The sequence below is a fragment of the Bubalus kerabau genome, chromosome 9, assembly GCF_029407905.1.
Source record: "Bubalus kerabau isolate K-KA32 ecotype Philippines breed swamp buffalo chromosome 9, PCC_UOA_SB_1v2, whole genome shotgun sequence".
Taxonomy (NCBI): Eukaryota; Metazoa; Chordata; class Mammalia; order Artiodactyla; family Bovidae; genus Bubalus; species Bubalus kerabau.
Window position 1 is genome coordinate 75823772 of NC_073632.1, and position 22957 is coordinate 75846728.

Consider the following 22957-nt stretch of genomic DNA (forward strand, 5'->3'; position numbering starts at 1 on the left):
ACTGAGGTTCCCCAAAGCAGCACAATTCTGCCTCAAGACTGCAACACAGAAACCCCACAGGAGTTTCCGCCTGCAGAGTTTGGACTCGACCCTGAAATGTTAACCCTTGCCTGTGTTTCCAGCTTGCTGTACATAATTCAGACTTGACAGGCCCCACAATTGCAGAAGCTAATTCTTTAACATATAATAAATCTCTCTATCCCCCTGACCCCTGACCCCGAGAGAGAGACAGATGCTCAATAAATATTATTGAATAAGTGAGTGAAGGAAAGCACATGTGTGTGTGTGTGTGTGTATGTGGCTGCATGTATCTCTTTCTCTCTCCCCCTCCCCAACACACACTCATTCCTTCATTTACTTAATAATATTTATTGAGCATCTCTCTCCCAGAGAGAGAAAGAAAGAGAAATCTCCTATTGGTGCTGTTTCTCTGAATAGCCCCAATACACTGGGAAAGGGTTCTACTGAGATCCATGCTTTGTCCATCTGCATAAGTAACTCACACCATTTACTGCCATTAAAAGAACTTGAATCTATGGTCTCCATTCATAAGCATCTCTCTGGTTATCCCAGACATCACGAACTATCCACACAGACACAGGTTCTGCAGGCAATGACGAGAGGAAGCTGGTGAGTAGAACAAGCTGTCTACAACAAAGTCCATCAAGAGAAACACTGAGACACAGGTTTGGATGTAATGGTGATTATGAGGAATGAAGAAATCAGAGCTTAGTATTAATAGGTAAGATAGCAAATGACTGGCTTAGAATAATGGAAGAATTGGTGCCAAGTAGATTAAGCTTAAGTATTAAATGGCTTTGTTGAGCCAAACAACTGAGAACATTACTACTGCCATTCTTGCTATCCATGAATTTTCAGAAACTGAGTGCCTGAACTGTTGCAAAATCTGCGTCTTGGGTAGCCCACAACTGATGTGACTAGCCTTCCTCAGGGGTATTCCCTGTCTTTTATCCAATGTAATCTGTGTTTCTGAACAATGATGGCTCAGAGGTTAGACTGCAACTTTTATATTGTCATAGATAATCCCCTTATGAATAATTGAGTGTTGGCTACACAAGTGACTTTATAGTTTAGCAATCATTTTCTAATTCTACTTTATGGTTTCTTTGCCTACTTTGGAAGAAGGCACTAGTAAATTAAATTGGACATCCTCACTGTAAATAGGAAAGCTTGGAAAATACATACAGGCATAAAATATTCATGAGGATTCAATTCCTTAGAAATTTACCAGCAGTCCCCACTCTTATGTATTATAGAATTGAAATCTCAATTATACAAAGCCAGCTAATATAAGACAGGAAAATGATGCCAGGTAATCACAGTTACAAGAAATAACACGGAAAGTATCACCATGAAATAAAAATTATGAGTCCTTGAAACAAATCTGTTTTCTGAATAGAAAAACCAAAGCATAAAATAAAAGAGCATATCAATTGGAAAACTATATTATAATAGTATGAATGCAAAAACAAAAACAAAACACCATTATCTCAAGTATGCTGTCTCTATGCTGACCCATTTGAGCCTACTTACTTTTTGAAATATCAAGGGTATTCGAGTTCCTGGTACTTTCTTCTGATCTTGTTCTAACAATACTGTCAATGGGACACAAAAAAGGCCAGAATCTGCAAAAACAACAACGAAATCTCTTCACTTTCATCAACCTATGAAATATCAATGCAAAAATGTTACGGCACCAGATTCCCGATATTGTCATTCAATCAGACAACTATATCAAGCATCTAAGTGGGTGACATTGCCTACCAATTAGGTAAACACAACTCAATTGGAAAATTCTGGCTCCACCTTATAGAGCAATCTAGCAAAGACAACTAAACTAATGATTACAGATCATCACCAAAATAATTAGAAAAGTATAACTGTTACAAAAGAGAAATAGAGTGCTTAGGGGAATAGGCAAAATATGCAAATAATTTACTAAATGTAATCAAATTAAAAGTTCTCACTTAAAGCAAATATCACTCATGTCTTCCATATTTAACTGACATTCAACATTCTATAATATAGCAAAGTATAAATATTTGCTTTTTGGAAAATCAGCCAAGATTATGAGCTTGCTCTACAAATGTTCTTCTTTAGAGAACACAGTAGATACTTGGTCTTTGTGAATTTAAATTTGTTTTTTTATATATTTGGGAACAACTCCAGAAGACATGACAGGTAATAATTTATAATTTTTCTAAATTAAAATTATATGCTTTCAGTCTGATGTGAGCATAGCTTCTATCCAGCACCTCCTACCCCACACCCATCACTGAGTGAACAGTTACAACAAAAAAGTGTAACACACATCATCAGAGAGATATAAATCATTTGTGAACAAGAAAAGGGGGATTATCCCGTGATATGAAAACAGACATTGGAAACTGTGACATTCAGAACAATGTCAGTAACCTACTAAATAACTTTTAGTTTAGGAATTAAGAAAAGCATAATCTTTAAGCATATCAAATTCTACTTTATAACATAAATATCTTAGATAAGATACAAAAATATAAAAAGGTGGGAAGAAAATCTATTTTATTAATAGTGTTACTTTTAATGAGAATGGCTTAATATTTCTCTGTCTGGTAGGAGGCAATTCTGAGATAAAATTAAAAAGGCCTCTCTAAGTCACTCTGGAAGTCTTGAACACTGAGTCACAACTATTTTTTTTTTTCACAATTATTTAAATTAAAATTTTATTTTGTATCTGGAGAAGACTTTGTGATGAGCTTTTGAAAAAGCATCTGAAGTCTTTATCCATTAATGGGCCTGTGGAAAACCAGAACTGTTTGACTCAGAAATTCACCATCACAAGCCTTAAGCTAAAATACTCACTCAAAGGAACTAAACACAGAACGGGGTCTTCTGGGGCCCAGCATGGCAGAGAGGACTTGAGGGAAGGTACACTTCAGTCCTACAGAGAAATTGCCTCTAAAACTTACATCAGGTGAATACTTGTCTTTGCTAACGTTACCATAGCAACTCAATAATCCCCATTCTTGGTTTTTCTTTAAGAGATATCTTTAAAGTTAAATGAGATGTCAGAGATTTCTAAACAGTATAGCTTTATCAACAGAAAATTATCTGGATTTTCAGATAAATAAAATCTTGGAAAAAAACAAGAACTGAGGAGGTGTTTGTTTTCTATCATATTATAAAAAAAAAAACAAAACAGCCTATTTATATAATGGAGAAAGCAAGCTGATTACAAAGAAAAAAAAAACTATGCATACACAAGAGATGCACAATTTAGGGATATTATATGCCAAAATTACGTTATTATCTTCAAAGAGGGAAGAATATTTTTTGCAAAAGAGTTAAAAGTAGATTGTAAATGAACAAAAGGACATACTACTAACTGCCTGTGCATTTGCTATCAAATAAATAAAGCAAAATTAATCGATGAGGATTAACCATATTAATGTCAGTTGTCAGGATCCAGTCTTAGAAATAAGTATATGTACCAAACGTTGTTTTTAAATACAGCTTTCAAAGGAGAGAGCATTTAAGAATCCTTGATAAGAATTTCCTTTTTTTTTCCATGGTAATTAACTATTTGATTATGCCTTTATCTTCTATAATCTAGGAGACAGATTTATCAAATTACAAAAATTTTAGAATCCTAACTTTAGATGTATTCATGTGCGGATTATAGGCAATTTGTTATGCATGCATTTCCCACACCCCAGAAAGGATACTTCTAAAAAGCAAGCTCATTCTTACTAGCTCAGGAGTAAATCCAACTGGTTTTTGTTTCAAAATTACCTTTTGTTTTGATTTTCACAGCTTTCTGTTGTTTCAGTTCAATACCCAAGACATCATAGAGGGCAGTCAGCTCAATTAGGGCTAAATAGCAAACTTTCTTCATGTCCTGGGGCGCTAGGTCACCAATCCTGGTGGTGCCTGTTTTGTCTTTTGGCACTCTGTAAGTCTAAAATAAACATCATTAATGCAGTAAAGGTTTACAAGACCTAACCCCTTTTTAATGAAAGATAACAAAATTGTAACTATGAAAAGAATTCGTTCTCAGAGTGGTGACAATGAAAGCCATGGAAGAATTTCTCCAGCCAGAATGAAGAGCAATCCTGTCTTAATGATGATCCCAAACCTGCAGGGAGTCAATATGTGAAATATGACAGACAGCAGAACCATGTACTAGGAGTGTGAACATCAGTGGCCAAGAGGACAAAAGAGACAGTGAAACAAAAGGAGAAAACAAACAAACAAGTTAACTGACCTTTAAGAACCAAGAAAAAGTACAAGTCAAGACAAACTGTGAGGAGGAAGACACAGGAGGTGAGAGAAGAGTAGGAGTAACCACTAGTGCGTGCCAGGAACCGTTTATCTACACTATTATTAATTGTCATATATATATATGTGTGTGTGTGTGTGTATATATATATATATATATAGTATGGCATTGTATTGATATAGATAATATTATATATTCAGATATATGATACCCAAATAAGGCAGGTACAAAAGGACCGTGCAGCACTGGAGAGAAGGTGAGAACAGAGGGGAAACCAAAAGCAGGGACTTTAGAGCCACCATGTATCAGTCATCTAACTGCTAATTCGCCGTGTGTGACTTCTGGCAATTCTTTAACCGACACTTTTTACAAAATGGACATGCAAAAACCATATCCCAAAATAGCAGTTCTCAAAGTGTGGTCCAGGGAGCCATATAGATACCCAATACCAAATACCCAATACTCTTTTCAAGGAATCTAAAGAGGTCAACTTCCACCTCCAGATGTTCAAGCTGGATTTAGAAAAGGCAGAGGAACCAGAGATCAAATTGCCAATATCTGTTGGATCATTGAAAAAGCAAGAGAATACTAGAAAAACATCTACTTTTTCTTCATTGATTATGCCAAGGCCTTTCACTGTGTAGATCACAACAAACTGGAAAATTCTTCAAGAGATGGGAATACCAGACCACCTGACCTGCCTCCTGAGAAATCTATATGCAGGTCAAGAAACAACAGTTAGAACCAGACATGGAAAAACAGACTGGTTCCAAATCAGGAAAGGAGTAGGTCAGGGCTGTATATTGTCACTCTGCTTATTTAACTTATAAGCAGAGTACATCAGGGGAAATGCAGGGCTGGATGAAGCACAAGCTGGAATCAAGACTGCCGGGAGAAATACCAATAACCTCAGATACATAGATGACAGTACCCTTATGGCAGAAAGCAAAGGAGAACTAAAGAGCCTCTTGATGAAAGTGAAAGAGGAGAGTAAAAAAGTGGGCTTAAAACTCAACATTCAGAAAACAAAGATCATGGCATCCTAGTCCCATCCCTTCATGGCAAATAGATGGGAAAACAATGGAAACAGTGAGAGACTTTATTGTCTTGGACTCCAAAATCACTGCAGATGGTGATTGCAGCCATGAAATTAAAAGACACTTGCTCTTTGGAAGAAAAGCTATAACCAACCTAGACAGCATAGTGAAAAGCAGAAACATTACTTTGCCAACAAAGGTCCATCTAGTCAAAGTTATGGTTTTTCCAGTAGTCATGTATAGATGTGAGAGTTGGACTATAAAGAAAGCTGAGTGCAGAAGAACTGATGCTTTTGAACTCTGGTGTTAGAGAAGACTCTTGAGAGTCCCTTGGACTGCAAGGAGATCAAATCGGTCAGTCCCAAAGGAAATCAGCCCTTAATATTCATTGGAAGGACTGATGCTGAAGCTGAAACTCCAATACTTTGGCCACCTGATGTGAAGAACTGACTCATTGGAAAAGACCCTGATTCTGGGAAAGATTGAAGGCGGGAGGAGAAGGGGATGACAGAGGATGAGATGGTTGGATGGCATCACCAACTCAATGGACATGTGTTTGAGTAAACTCTGGGCATTGGTGATGGACAGCGAGGCCTGGTGTGCTGCAGTCCATGGGGTTGCAAAGAGTTGGACACGACTGAGCAACTGAACTGACTGAAGAGGTCAACACTATTTTAATAACACTAAGACATTATCTGCCTTTTTCACTCTTATTCTCTTATGGTGTACAGTGGAGTTTTTCAGAGTTTTTATAAGAAATGTGGTATTGCCAACAGACTGAACACAGAAGCAAATATGAGAATCCAAATGACATCAACTCAAGCCAGACATTAGAGAGTTGCGAAAACGTAAAACACCAATACAGTATATTAATGCATATATATGGAATTTAGAAAGATGGTAACGATGACCCTATAGGCAAGACAGCAAAAGTGACACAGATATAAAGAACAGACTTTTGGAGTCCGTGGGAGAAGCGAGGGTGAGATGATTTGAGAGAACAGCATTGAAACGTGTATATTACCATATGTGAAAGAGATCACCAGTCCGAGTTTGAGGTGTGAAACAGGGCACGCAAAGTCAGTGCACTGGGACAACTCTGAGGGATGGGATGGGGAGGGAGGGGGGAGGGGGGTTTCAGGATGAGGGACACATGTACACCCATGGCTGGTTCATGTTAATGTATGGCAAAAACCACTACAATATTGTAAAGTAATTAGCCTCCAATTAAATTAAATAAATAAATTAAAAACAAACAAAAATTTGCTTTGGAAAAATGACTATTTTTAATGAAGATATTATTTATGTTCCCCATAATATTATATTTTAAATGGACTAATAGTTTAAATTTTTTTCAATTTTATTTATAATATGGGCTTCTTTGGTGGCTCAGATGGTAAAGAATCTGACTGAAGTTTGTTTTAGAAAATACAACTTTTTCATAAAAATGTTATTTATGCTTACCATAATAATAAATTTTAAATGGATTAATAGTTTAAATTTTTCTATTTTAATTTATATCATGGTAAATATCCATAGATATAACTGACATAAAGAAAAGCACCCCGTGCTCCTCCCCACTACACAGACAGTACTTTTAATTAATCACCAAGAGAAACTATTCCTTAGACTACTTATTTATATTTCAGAGCTCAAGAGCACAGTCAGTGACCAACTTCCACAGAACTCAATCCAAAGAAATTCTTTACATTCCAAAATCACTTTGTACCAGCCTTCTTCATCTCCTCAGAGTCTTCCAAGGAATCATAGCTTCTGTAGAAATCTGTTTATGCCTTCTTTCTTAGGCCAGCCAGAGCAAACACAGAGAGCTGCAACCTACAGGAAGACAGTGAATGCTCCAACAATACAAATCACAGATTCCTGGCCGGAAGGCCACGCATCTGAGCTTTCACCAAAGCACTGCAAGGTGTGGCAGTTATTCTCCTCAACACCAACATCTGTCCTGACTGATTAGACAAAAGCTTTTTGAAGTCCTCAATAATTTTTTCAAGAGTCTGTAGGGGTTACAGGACCAAAATGTTTGAGAGTTACCCTCCTAGAACATTTCCTAAAACCTACAACTTTCAGCAATTTAGCAGCTAGTTCCTTTCAAGCAAACTCATCTCCAAGAGAGAATCTTCTATATTTCATTGTAGAACCTTTGACAGAACCTTTAGAATCTGCTATATTCTCGAGAGTCCACTATAGGAGAAAAGAGGTAATTCTTCTATTTTTGTGATACAGTTTCCCCATAAACACATTAAAAGAACAACAGTATTCTTTTCATATTATTATGAAAAGATATTCAGCCTTAGTGAATTTTCAGCATAATTTCCAAGGTCAATAGTACAGTGCATAGGAATTGAGAACATACAGACAGGTATCACGGTTTTTCTTTTAACTATTACTGCAAGGTAAGACAAAAATGGTAATACTCATTCTGACAAATAGTTTTTCATTTTATCCTGCAAAAGTTCCAATAAGACAAGTATTATTACAGCATATTCTACATGGGGAAACTGAGGCTCATTAAGAGACTAAAGTGAAGTGAAAGTGTTAGTTGCTTAGTTGTTCCGACTCTGCGAAACCCCATAGACTGCAGCCCTCCAGGCTCCTCTGTCTATGGGATTTCCCAGGCAAGAATACTGGAGTGGGTTGCCGTTCCCATCTCCAGGAGATCTTCCTGAGCCAGGAATCAAACCCAGGTCTCCAGCATTGCAGGCAGATTCTTTACTGTCTGAGACAATGTCCACATAGCCAGTGACATAAGGAGGCAAATTCAGATCTTTTAAATCCTAAATTCAGTAGTCATTCTGTTCTGCTCCACTTTCCTTATGCCCCGCAATAGGCAGGGAGGAATCTAGGTTGATCAGTATTGATGTAGGACATGAAATCCTCAAGGACAGAAACCATGTCTTAATCACCTGTGTGTGCCCACTGCCCCACAGCCCTGACACACTGCAGGTGTTCTGTCTCCGTGTATACAATGAATGAAGACACACACCCAACATGGAGAAAAGCACAGAATCAAGCTCAGTGAGGGGTGGGGTCACTGGCTTGATGTTCCCCCAATTTCCTGTGATTTGTACTGAGCTTCATTTTCAAATCACACAAAACTCTCCCCATTTTCTTCTCGCCTAGTCCAGAGTTCTGCTAATTGCTTTGTTTTCTGAAGGACTGAACCAGTACTATTTACCAACCATTTATTTCAAAAAAGAAAAAAAGTCCTACATGCTTCATTAAAATCAGTTGCATCTGGTCTAATAAGCCAAATACATGTAATATAATTATTTAAAGCATTACCCAAGGTAAATGTTTAAAGAAACCTGAAATATTATTCGTTCAAACATTTGATTTACCAAGCAATATGTCATGAGCTTTATTTATTTATTTATTTATTTAACAATGTACTTAATGAAAGGAGTTAGTTCTTTATCCCAATGTTTAATTCATAGCAGGAGTTTTAAATATTTATGAAGTTTCATGTCATTTTTGTTTAGTTAATAGACTGGATGGTTCAGTTCGTTGGCTAAGAGAAGGCAGTGCAATTTCAGCAAAAGGAAAGCTCTTTACCTTTTGAAAAATGTGCTTTTAAAAGGGGAGTGAAATAAAATTTTTCAAAATATATAAGGTCATTGGCTCCCATGTGTCACCATAAATTAATCAGGCAACTCTCCCTGGGTGCACCCTCTTCTGTAAGCTTTGAAATATGAGGGGCCCATTAGAAACCTTACCAGTAATGACATACTTGACTTTTTCACTCATCAAGTCACTCTAGCCTCAACTCGGAAAGCAAGAGAATCTACTCTTACTTGGTCAATTTCCACAGATGACTTATCACCTGCTAGGAAATTCATTTCTTACCTAAGATTTTTCCATGTGTAAAATGTGATTTTATTAAAGTATTTCACTCACTGTCAACCTAGAGAACCTAGAACGTTTCTAGATAAATGAAATTTTAGGAAACTTTCAAATTTACAGTTTTTAAAAAGAATTTTTAATGGCAAGGAATAATCATAATTTAAACTTTTCTTGACAATTCAGGATCATGATCCTACAGCTATCTCGCACATTTGTGCACAAACGTGTATCTGTCTTAGGTTCTCATTTTCCTTACTCTATCCCACCTAACATTTCTTTTACTGTCCTTCTGCTTCCTCCAAAGATGTTTCATTTTCTAGCAAACTCCCAACTTGGGCCTCCATGCAAGCCTGTGGCCTTCAGTATGCATAAAGCTTTGTTACAAGACAAGCAAAGTTGCAATAAAACATGAATTTACTTGAATTAAACATAATTCAGTAAGAATCCAAAGTACACTGAATAAAGACAAGAACTAATACAGGCTTCACCATAGTTATCATTTCAATACTATGATCTTAAAAATTTCTAAATAAACTCTTATTGTTTTTAGTCTGCCAAGATAGGATAAAGGAGTACTATCTCTCCTTTACTTATTTCTACTGTATAGATGGACTCGACATACCAGAATCTTATTCATGTAACCTCCCAAGCTATCCTGAAGTTGTTAGTAGCATCAAAACAAGGACACGTCTAAGTTAAATGAACACATACCTTTAGGGCACATGTCATCAGGAAAATTCCAGCTTCAAAAGATTAGGCAGTGAAGCCAAGACTTACCATGCACCTCCTAATCTCTCTAACTATGAAAGGAGAATCATAATATCTGTTTCATAGAGATCACTTGATAAATGAGCAAAGTAATTACACAGCATACTTTCTAATATATTATGGGTACACAAAACACAATATGTAATAGCTAAATTTTCATCCTAACACACATTAAAGTTATAAAACCTGATCTCCAAATTTAAGAGGAGAAATTTGAATCTGCTGAAAGATCACAAAGAATTAACAAAGACTGCTCAATGCCGTAAAAAAAAAAAAGAAGCAAATACAAAACGAGATCAACAAAGAACAATGTATTACATAAAACCCACTGCTTGTTCACAGAAGCAGAAGACCATGGAGTAGAAATGGAAATTAAGGTTTTATCTGCTTAGACTCTCACCTCAGAGTGAGGAATATAAATATTTACCTCACCAACCATGTTTTTGACTTGTGGAAAGCTTACAGTATGCACATGCTTTCCAGAAGATACAAATAAGTAAATAAGTAAATGGTTGTATAGATAAACTGATGCATATATACATAAATAAATTCACGGATACATTGACAATAATTATCAAAAGGATGGCATCTTAACAGTTTAAAAAACGATTTTATACATTTTATTAATGTAAGTTTGAAAACAGGAAAGCGCTAACAGGAAAGCTAGATATTGAGCTAGACCCCAAAGGATGGGTTAAGGATGATAAACAGAGAACAACAGAGGGGTAGAAATGGGAAGGTCACTTTAAGCTTGAGGCAAAACATGAATAAAATCTAGAAAGTAGGTGAGCAAAAATCAGTTTGTTAGGCAGAGAATAAAGTGAGAGAGGAAGTTTTGTCTTTAAGTTTCTGAAGTAGAAATGAATTCCTTTTATATTCCACTGTTTGAATCAACAACTTAAAAGTCAACAGTGTCTTCATCTTGTTTAATTAGACTACTTTCACTTAAACTCCCTTCCATCTGTTGAGATATAGAAGACCATCACTGTCATTTACTTACCTGTCACACAGTGTGGCATGTGGGAACTTAGTTCCCAGATCAGTGATCAAACTCACGCCCCTGCAATGGAGAAGACTATTACTTGTAAAAGATACTTTTGCTAAGGATGGGCTGGGAGCCTGATTTATCTCTTTAGGCCACATGACAAATACTCCTTTACTTTTCCCACTAGGCATGAAAATAGATCCTTAAAAATTTTTGATAAAGCCTGAAAACAACGTAGAAGCCCACTGTCAGATGACTGGTTGAATAAATTGTGATAGAGCTTCATAACATGGCACAACATATAAATAAAAAAGAATGAAAGATATTTTTCTATGCTACTATGGAGTGATCTCCAGGACATATTGCCAAGTCTAAGTAAATAATCAAGAGTGTATCTATCTAAGAATGGAAGGATAAACCATAAAATTAAAATAAAAAGAAACTGACCTGCAATGTAAATTAACCTGTAAAGGGGAGGGAGAGAAGAGGGTGATGGCTCAAGAATGGAAGTGAGACTTCTAATACACCTTGTTTTTAATTATGACATTTGGACCACTTAGATAATTCACATGTTTACAAAACACAATTAAGTTTCAACAAAGCAATCCCTAAACATTCAATAGAAAATGAAATTAACCAACCGGGTATGCAGTGAGTGGCATAACCATATGGAGAATAACTATCCTAAACAACCTGAAGCAGACTAATTTGATTATTACAGTCCTTTTGGGATAAAACCCTAAGGATACAGCCAACTGAGGAAAAGAAAACAAGTTTAAACTATTTTTTGGTTATTATATTGTTGATAGCAGTGTTAGTATTTCTATTCTGAGAATGCTGTGCAGTAATAAAGGATAAAACACACAAGTAATTATGTGATATTCTAATTATATTATCTGCTGTATCCTCAGAACCACTATTCTCAGCATGGAAGAAAGAAGATACAGATGTACTTGTCTTTTGTAAAGGCTTTAACAATAATCAACTCAGAGAAGGGAACGTTCCTAGTATCCTGAACACAGTAACAAAAGTATATTTCTACTAAGTAGAATCAGTGTTTCTTGAGGAAATAGATAATTCTAGGTTTGGATCTATGAAGTGATGGGACTAGATGCCATGATCTTAGTTTTTTGAATGTTGAGTTTCAAGCAAGCTTTTTCTCTCTCCTCTTTTCACCCCCCCATCAAGAGGCTCATTAGTTCCTCTTCACTTTCTGCCATTAGAGTGGTATCATCTGCATATCTGAGGTTGTTGATCTTCCTCCCAGCAATCTTGATGCTACCTTTTGATTCATCCAGCCTGGCATTTCACATGTTGAACTCTGCATAGATGCTAAATAAGCAGGATGATAATATACAGCCTTGTCATCCTCTTTTCCCAATTTGGAACCAGTCAGTTGTTTCATGTTCAATTCTAATTGTTGCCTCTTGACCCGCATACAGGTTTTTCAGGAGACAGGTAAGGTGTTCTGGTATTCCCATCTCTTAGTCAATGAAACAGAAGTAGACGCTTTTCTAGAATTTTCTTGTTTTTTCTATGATTCAACAAATGTTGGCAATTTGATCTCTGATTCCTCTACCTGTTCCTAGCTTGTATATCTAGGAGTTCTCAGTTCACATGCTGCTAAAGCCAAGCTAGAAGGAATTTGAGCATTACTTTGCTAGCATGTGAAATGAGTACAATTGTAGGATAGTTAGAACATTCTTTGGCATTGCCCTTCTATGGGATTGGAATGAAAACTGCCTTTTTCCAGTACTGTTATGACACATTTGTTAACATATTGAGTATAGCACTTTAACAGCATCATCTTTTAAAATTTTAAATAGCTCAGCTGAATTCTGTCACCTTCACTAATTCTGTCCATAATAATGCTTCCTAAGGCTCACCTGACTTCAACTCCAGGATGTCTGGCTCTAGGTAAGTGATGGCATCATCATGGTTATCGAGGTCATTAAGACCTTTCTTATATAGTTCCTCTGTGTACTCTTCTGCTAGGTCCTTATCATTGCTATTCTTTATCATGCCCATCCTTGCATGAAATGTTCCCTTTATATCTCCTATTTTCTTGAAGAGATCTCTAGTCTTGTCCATTCTACTGTTTTCCTCTATTTCTTTGCATTATTCATTAAAGAAGGCCTTTTTATTTCTCCTTGCTATTCTCTGGAACTCTGCATTCAGTTGGGTAGATCTTTCCCTTTATCCTGTGCCTTTCACTTGTCTTCTTTCCTCAGCTATTTGTTAAGCCTCCTCAGACAACCACATTAAAAACAAAACAAAACTAAGATCATGGCATCCAGTCCCACCACTTCATGGCAAAATAGATGTGGAAAAAGTGGAAGCAATAACATATTTTCTTTCCTTGGCTCCAAAATCACTGTGGACAGTGACTGCAGCCATGAAATTAAAAGGCACTTGCTCCTTAGAAGGAAAGCTAGGAAAAACCCTACATATCACATTAAAAAGCAGAAATAACACTTTGCCAACAAAGATCCATATAGTCAAAGCTATGTTTTTCGCCATGTACGGATGTGAGAGTTGGACTATAAAGAAGGCTGAGCACTGAAGAGTTGGTGCTTTCAAACTGTGGTGCTAGAGAAGATTCCTGAGTCCCTTGGACTGCAAGGAGTTCAAACCAATCAGTCCTAAAAGAAATCAACCCTGAATATTCATTGGAAGGACTGATAAGCTTCAATACTTTGACCACCTGATGTGAAGAGCTGACTCACTGGAAAAGACCCTGACATACCAGTAAAGATTGAAGATGAAAGAAGGGGCAGTAGAGGAGGAGATGGTTAGATGGTATCACTGACTCAGTGCACATGAATTTGAGCTAACAGAGGAGGACAGAGGAGCCTGGTGTGCTACAGTCCATGAGGTCACAAAGAGCTGGACACAATTTTGCAACTTAACAACAAGAACAACAACATGTCTGGAGCAAAAAATATGCTGAAACACATGAGAAATTATCTTTGGAGTCATGTCATACATGAGTTAAGATATTATTTTTACAAGAAAACTAAAACAACACTAGTTGGTCATTAATGAAAGGTACTAGGGAATTTAAGAAAGGAAGAAAAAAAGAAAACTGGTAAATGAAAGTAAGAAGTAACCCTTGAGAAAGTTTTTCTTAAGAGAGATATTCAAATTAATAAATGAATTTATTAGAACATGATTTTATAACCATTAATAAATGGATATAAGTACTGATCAGCAGCCGCTGCTAATTTCACAAATGAGAAAGACAGAATTTTGTATCTCTTGCTACATGATCACAAGAAGTAATCTTGACCAAAAAAAAAAAGAGCATGAATCTGATAAATCTCGAGTCAACCAATCTACAAAAAAGAGAAGGACATGGGAACAGAATTAGAAACTTAATAAGCAGGCTTCTTCAACAAACAAAGTCTGAGAGAAGGAGAATGGGAGGAAAGAAGTAAAAACAGATAGGGGAAAAGAACTTAATGAAGAGAAAGAGGGAGGCAGAGACAGAGGCACACTGGCAGGAGGAGGAAGGAAGGGAGGGATTAAAGCTGCTGGAAAAGCCCTTTCAACCAACTCAGCTAACTGCAATGCATGAACCTTATCTGGATTCTGATTCAAACAAACTGTAAAAAAAAATCATGAAATTTGCAATACAATATGAAATTTAATATTTAGATATTTGAAATTAAGAATTGTTAGCATTTTAAATAGGTACAATAATAGCAATATGAATTTAAAAATAACCTTATATCTTGTAGGGAACTGCTTGGGGGTGTGCATAGGACAGAACTAGTCATGGGTTAACGAATGTTGGGGCTTGGTGGGGGGTTCATTATACTATCCCTATTAGCTTTTATGTATGTGAAATCTTACAAAATAAGTAAGTGTATTTTTAAAAAATATAAGACATTCGGTATCAATGAGAACACTCAGTACACAGAGGTTGGTTTCTAAATACAATATGCTTCTGAAAAAACAAGGGTTCCTTGAAGAAATAGATTCTTCCTAATCTGAGGGGAAAAAAGTACAAGGTGAGCCTAGAACATCTTGTACCAGAAAGCAAAGGAGTGAAACAAGGAGTACATGTTAAAATGGCATAGGAACCAGCTTGAAGGGCTGCCTTTTGTCAAACTTGGGTAAACTTAAACGTCAAAGAAAAACAGTAATGATTTATAAAACACTGAATGAAAAATGGAAGCTTCTGCACAGTGACATTCAAAAATAAAAAGAGAAAAGGGAGGAAAAGCAACTATTGCAGACGACTGCCAGCCAGTCAATATTGAAGGAATAATAAAATTAGAAAAATCACCACTTCTCTAACACTAGTCTATTTTTTCTGGTAAGGATCACAAATGCACAGTAAAGCCACTGGATGATAGGTTTTTACTGGCAGATAGGCTATGCGTTCGGTTTCAAGGATCACAAATTAGCATCAGTTACCAATAGGAAAAGGTATTTTTACAATGAGGAAAGAAATAAGAGGGCTATCTGACATCACACACCTCTTCTGATGATGCGATGGGAGGCATAAACAATCTAGGCATCTAGGTTTGCCAAAACTGTTCAACTTGAATTCAGTCATCAAAAACAGACAAAATCAGAAATTTGATTTGGAGTCTTTAAAATATACAGAAAAATCAGAGGATCTAATCTAAATTTAAGAAACCAAAAAGATATGACATCAAACGCAACGCATAACCCTTGCTTGAATCCCAGGTAGAGCGAGGGAGAAGCCATTAGGACAATATTATGACAACTGGGAAATTTCTAATATGGTCATATATTAAAATATAATTGTTTTAATGTTCAAGTTCTTAAGCATTATACCTGTTTTGTTTAGTATGGCCATGTTAGGCTTAAAAAAAAAAGTGAGTGTATATGGCACAACCTATACATAGATACAGAAAAAGAGTGTGAAAAGTGAAAGTGGTAGTTGCTCAGTCATGTCTGACTCTTTGCAACCCCATGGACTACAGCCCGCTAAGGCTCCTCTGTCCATGGAATTCTCCAGGCAAGAATACTGGAGTGGGTTGCCATCCCCTTCTCCAGGGGATTTCCTGACCCAGGGATCGAACCCAGGTCTCCCGCATTGCAGGCAGATTCTTCACCATTTGAGCTACCCGGGAGGCCCAAGAAAGAGTAAAAGTTGTACAATGTTATAATAACTGGTGAATGGGATCTACAGGGAGGCTCCAAGGGATGCATTCTATACTATTCTTTCAACTTTTCTAGGGACTTAAATTTTTCAAAATAAACAGCTGATGAAAAATGTAATCTGATAGTGACATCTGAATAGTGTACTACGTACCAGTAACGTGGCATCATCACCTTTGCTCCTCTGGATCTTCTCTCTGGAGCTCTCTTTCTGACTGACAGCTTGCTCTGCAAATGATACCTCCAGGTTGATGTCTGTTTCAGAGGCAGGTGCCTCCTCAGGCACCAGTGGGGTCAGCTCCTTTCCACCAACACCTAGGTGAGATGCCTGGTCTGGGAACAAAAGAGAAGACTTAATTCCTGTGCTTTGGTTACTTCTTTTTAAAAAAAAAAAAAAAAAAACTTCTAACACATCAACTATATAAACCTTTAGAAAAAGTACTACTTACTGTAAGCAATAATTAAAATAATTAACCCTTCTTTGCATAGTAAAACATATACTCAAGGAATCCTAACAATGGCACATGGGGGACAGAGGAGGCAAGGTGGTAACCAGAAAGCCAGAGCTGAATTGTGGAATCTTTCTCTGAGGTCACAGTTCTTAGATTGAATCCAATTCTAAAACATTCCTGGATGATCTCAAGCTCTGAATGAAAAACTCATAACAACTTACTAAAACTTAATTGTTGTTTTATATTATACTGGGAGATTAAAATTTAGTACACTTAATGATTGTTTTACTTTATACTCAGAAATGAGAAGAGAAGGAGGTTAGTTTTACTCTCTTAAAATCCTGGTGGCTCAGACGCTAAAGAATCTACCTGACAATGCAGGAGACCTAGATTCAAGTCCTGGGTTGGAAAGATGCCCTGGAGAAGGAGATGGCAACCCACTCCAGTATTCTTGCCTGGAGAATCCCATGGACAGAGGAGCCTGGCAGGGTAGAGTCCACAGGGTCACACAGAGTTGGAGATGACTGAACAAAGGTTTTTAAAACTATGATATACCATTTAATTTTCTCACAGTGGAACAGATTCCTGAATAAGATTTCTTTCATGCCCTTCATGTCCTTTCTGGAATGCTATCTACCAATCAAAGCAAAAATTCCAGCACCAAGAATGTTCACCGTGGGAGTCAGTTCTGGAGGTACCTGGTTCAGGAATCAGATTATTACAGGGATTATAACAGTTCTTACAACTATAAATCTAGTCAAATGAGTTCCAGGTATTTACATCAACAGTTTATAATAAATTTAACATTTTTTTCTTGCTTTATTTACTGTTAATTTAATCCTCTGGGGGAGGGGGGAATTAACATTTGAAAATTTCCTTGCTGAAAAACATCAGGTTTAAGCTTGGAAGAAAATACTTCTAAATTTGGCTATTTGATAAATTTTTGGTTTTAACACAACTCACACTAGAAAAACATCTGGCATCAATGACAGGATTATTGTCATTTTCTCACTGTGACCTTTAATTCATGGTGAGCGGCTCTAGATTACATCAGTAAGCTTATGCGCTACAATCAAATGCATATATACTAACACAACAAGGTGATGGAAGGTACGTTAATTTTTTAATTTAATAAATATGTTATATATACACATTTACTATTAAAAGTCTGATGCCTTCAGAAAACATATCTGTATTACCTTCTATATATTTTCTATATTTATAGTCATTTAAATAAAAAACAACCACAAAAATTATTTTACTCAAAAGAAAATAAGAATAAATCTAAATCTAGCCTTTTTCACTCCCACTCAATAAGCAGGGCGGGCTTCATGGGTGTAGGACTTTCGAAGTGCTTGGTATGGGCCCCACGCTGGGTTTAATGCTCTGCTGTTGCCTTCTTGAAATTTGAATGAGAAGCTCTACATTTTCAGTTTGCACTGAGCCTCGCAAATTATATAGCTGGCCCTGGTCACATCTCACAGTTAAGAAAGAAACAAAGAACTGACCTATGTCAAGTCTAAAAATAACAGTAAATTTGGAGCTCTGATTGTATTTATCTGTTCCTAACTATGCTACATTATGCTTTTTCAACAGCCTGTGACAATTTTGTTTAAAACTAAGGATAACTAGACCTCTGATTAATTTTTAAAGTATTAAATTAAATATCAAAGCACAATTTGAGTTTTATTTTCCCACTGGTTTACACTACTTTATGTTTTACTGTGAATATGTATGTTGGTTTCCTAGGAAACCATTCTGAGAGGAAAAAACTGATTAGCCATTTTCTTAAATTAGAAGCTACCTTTCCAAAACCTGAGTGTTTACCAACAAGCATTTTAAATGGACTCCCTGTTCTTAACAGCCCCACATCAGAGCTACAATAAACACAACCTCCCCCACCACACACAAATAAATGTTCTGTGCTGAACTCAAAACTGAGGAGAAAAATTATAATTAAGTTAGAATACATTTAAAACATATGAATTTCCTCCAAATATTAGCAAAAACAAAAAGCACAATATAGAGAAGGATTAAGGATTAAATGATAATTCCAGTTAAGGCAGATAGCAAGAAAAAGAGTTTCAGGATGATCTAAGAAATGGATGGTTAATTCGCTAATAAAAGTATTTATGAATTAATCATTTACTCTCCCTAGTGGCTCAGAGGGTAAAGCATCTGTCTGCAGTGTGGGAGACCTGGGTTTGATCCCTGGGTCGGGACGATCCCCTGGAGAAGGAAATGGCAACCCACTCCAGTATTCTTGCCTGGAGAATCCCATGGACGGAGGAGCGTGGTAGGCTACAGTCCATGGGGTTGCAAAGAGTCGGACACGACTGTGTGACTTCACTTTCACTTTCTCAACGAGAAACATTAATAGAGAATGCTGAGATAAACCTTTTGGCTCTTTAAGCCCTGAAGTGTAAATAATACAGTTTTAATCTATTTTCTCCTTTGGTTTTTAAAGTGGACAACAGCACCAAGTTACAAATATTTTCAAAAACTCTAAGTTTTTCAACTGTCCAAAATAATCCACGTCTTTATTCAAAAAAATAATTTCGCTTCCTCCATGGAACTCAAAAAAAGAAAATATATATTACATGAAAGTTTTAAAAATTATTTGGGCATTATTAACACTTCTAAATGTATGTATTGAACACTGGTCTTTCAAATACATACTGTACAATTTGGTGAGAAAATTGATATTAGCAGTAGATTAATGAATTTGAAATGCAACAACCCTGGCAACATTAAAATGTAATAATTTTCATTTAGAATAAGTAACTTTATAGAACATGCATAAAAGCCCAAGTGTAGAGAAAACATTTAAAATAGACTATGTAGCTCAGGCTTTCATATTTCAAGTGGAAAGAGCTCCACTTTTGAACTCCAGACAATATTTTCCGAGCATTTCATTCAGAACCTTTCAACGTTTGCATAACACTGGGGAATTCACTGGCTAGCAAAAGAGCACGGTATTGCCCAGAACAGGTGCAGTAGTAAATCCTCAGTGACTTGGATGGCGTCATACACATTATCTTATTATTCTCACTGGAGGCTCTCTGCCCACTTCATAGTATTCCAGCAAAAGCAGATGTAAATCAGGCAGCAAGCTTGTCACATTCCACTTGGCTGCCGCAAGCTAGGCTGGAAAAAGCTGCTACAATGAGCCTGCCTTCCAGAACTTCTGTTTATATAGGCTATATCACCATCTCCAGCAGAGGAGGAAAACACCAAGAAAGGACAATGTTTTCCTCAGTATTCATTTAGCAATTGCCAGTCGCTCTTCTTCAAAGCCCAAAACATATTGACACTGGCACAAAAGGTTCATCTGTCTCTCTTGACAACCCAGTTCTCTACCCAGCCAGCAAGGGCTATTCCAGCCTGCCTGCCATTCCAGTGTCAGCAGGCACACAGGCCTGGGGAAACACCCAATCATTTCAATCTGATATACTTATGTAACTGAAGAAATTTCCACAGAATAGTAAAAAGCAGGTGCTTTTATGAATACAAATATAAATATATAGACTCATGTGTCTATACACACACATGCACACACACATATACATATGAACATACATACACACACACACATATTATGTGTGTGTATCTATTTGAAGGCAGGGGTACAGGAGAGAAGTTCTGAGATAAAAGCATAGAAGGAAAGATAAAGATATTAGATGCTCCAAGATTCCAAAATGTCCCAAAGTGACAAATTTTCTTTTCTTGGCCTCCAAAGTCACTGCAAATGGTGACTTTGTAGCCATGAAATTAAAAGACACTTGCTCTTTGGAAGGAGAGCTATGACAAACCTAGACAGTGTATTAAAAAGCAGAGACATCACTTTGCCAACAAAGGTCCATCTAGTCAAAGCTATGGTTTTTCCGGTAGTCATGTGCACATGTGAGAGCTGGATCATAGAGAAGGCTGCGTGCCGAAGAATTGATGCTTTCGAACTATGGTGCTGGAGAAGACTCTTGAGAGTCCCTTGGACTGCAAGGAGATCCAACCAGTCCATCCTAAAGAAAATCAACCCTGAATATTCTTTGGAAGGGCTGATGCTGAAGCTCCAATACTCTGGCCACCTGATGTAAAGAGCCAACTTATGGGAAAAGACCCTGATGCTGGGAAAGATCGAAGGCAGGAGGAGAAGGAGGCAACAGAGGACAAGATGATTAGATAGCATCACTGACTCAATGGGTAAAAATTTGAGCTAACTCTGGGAGATAATGAAGGACAGAGGAGCCTGGGGTGCTGCAGTCCATGGGGCCACAAAGAGTTGGACATGACTTAGCAAATGAACAACAACAGTAATTTTGGACAAAACTCTGATTTTAATAGAAAGGTTGGGAACACTTCCCAGGCCTCCGCAGTCTACCTGACACTCTTCCTTCACTACTTCCAATCCAAACATGACACTAATAATGCCATGAACACCCCAGGTGCTGGGTATTAAGAACATAAACAAAAGCAAAGTCCCAGTTGGGACACAGGCAGCCACTGACCATCTTTGTTATATTATTTAAGTAGCAACACATTAAGGATTAACCTATGACCTTAATTTAGAACATTTTTCCTTTTTGTAAATCCATGAAATAGCTTTAAATTCTTTCTTGGTAAGTACTAATAAATCCTTACTATTTGTTTTCATCCATGCTTTAAATTTCTAATCCATTTCTGAAATAATAGATACAGAAAAAGGAATGAAATGGAGAATTAGAATCAACTTCCACCCCCAACCCCAGATCTTAATTCAAAATGTCTTTTTAAGCTTTCTTAAAAGCAATCCATTTATGAGCTAAGAACTTAAGATTTGAAAACGAAGTTCCAAATTCACTGGCTCCCCTTACTAGCTGTATGGCCTTGGGGAAGTGATTTTATATCTCAAAACCTTGCTTCTCTCATCTGTCGAATGGGTTAAGAATAATATTTACTACAGAGCATTCATGAGTATATTAAATTAGGTAAATGTCTCTGCATAGCACCTGGCACATGGTAAGCATTCAAGAAAACTATGTATAGAGATGTTAGAATAGATATAGACAAGTATTTTTAAAAACTCAAAAGCCAACTATATGCTCAGACTTATGTAATTATCTACTTTGATATGAGAGTATTTTAATTGAATTTGCTTACTAGAATTGAAGATGAATGTTTTAAATTGTCTTATCTATTTGTTATACTAATAATGAGAAAATACAAGAGAACGGGTCCAACTTACCATCTTTTCCTCGGTATTTGTTTTCATCTGTTCCGACTGATTGTGATTCTGTGCCATCTGGAGCCTAAAGATAGAAAATGGGCCATTTAGTCATTTCCCACTCACAACCAGAGAAATGGTATTGTAAATAACTCTATTACTAACCTGTAGAGCACAAGAAATGTATTCAGACTTATACCACGTCAATAAAAGGACTACAGTTATAATTAACAAGCAACCAGCCAACAAATACGTGATCACCCACAACATCCAAGACATACTACTAAGCTCTGTGTAAATACAGACAATATCAAGTGTCCCTACCATCAGGAACACCATTAAGATAACATCTCAAAAAGTTAATTTCTACTAACAAATGAGTAGATAAATAAAATGTGAGCCATCCACACAATGGAATGTTATTTGACAATGAAAAGAAACAAAAGTAAAGAAAGTACAGATACATGGGACAACATGGATGAACCTTGTAAACATGATATGAAGTGAAAGTCACAAGGACCACATACTGTGTGATTCCACGTCTATGAAATCTTCAGAACAGGCAAGTCACAGAGACAAAGATTAGTGGTTGCCTAGGGGTAAGGAGGGGAAAACAAGGAATGACTGCTCTGGGTATGGGGTTTCTTTTGGAGATGATGAAAGTGTGCTAAGATGACTGTGGAGATGGTTGCATATACATGACTACCTAAAAACCTCTGTATTTCAAACTTTAAATGGGTTAACTAGATGGTATGTGAATTCTCTCTCAATGACATGGTTATAAAATAAAATTACAAACTGACATATAGGTAGAAAATAGAATACTTCTTTTTTAAAAAGCTAGTAATAAATGTGAGAGACATTAAAACTAATTTGCCAAGCAGGTAATAAGAGCTTAGGTAGTCAAAGGAACTCCTCTTTCAAGGGGTTGGGACAGTGACACCCAAAGAAATGAAGCCCTCCAAGGGTTTATGGACACAGTAAAATGCAGTGGGCTCCTCTCACCAGTAAGTGTGTCTAGGCAGTACCCACTCCTTTCCAAGTAAGGCTCCAGGAGGAATCAGCAAGGGGAGCCTCGGTCAATCATACAGAAAGGTCTATCTGAATGAATTGTTTTTAAAATACTCATTCTAGTGGACTTTCATTTCAATACAAAAGAAGGGAGCCTCTGTCGTCCCCTCCCCACACTTCACAGCTCAAGTGTTAGCAGAGAAGGACTCCCGTCTCCACCTGCAATCT

General features: G+C 36.8%; 1 protein-coding gene across 7 annotated transcripts in view; it reads right to left on the reverse strand.

Annotated features, from left to right (window-relative positions):
• Positions 1–22957, reverse strand: part of ARHGAP18 (Rho GTPase activating protein 18) — a 206328-nt gene that overhangs the window by 34529 nt on the left and 148842 nt on the right. For all 7 annotated transcript variants that reach the window (XM_055535602.1, XM_055535605.1, XM_055535606.1 and 4 more), the window contains 4 exons: positions 21740–21803; positions 16221–16399; positions 3793–3958; positions 1555–1646 (listed from right to left, as the gene is read on the reverse strand). In XM_055535602.1, coding sequence (XP_055391577.1) covers positions 1555–1646; positions 3793–3958; positions 16221–16399; positions 21740–21803 — 501 coding nt within the window. The remainder of the gene's footprint in view (positions 1–1554; positions 1647–3792; positions 3959–16220; positions 16400–21739; positions 21804–22957) is intronic.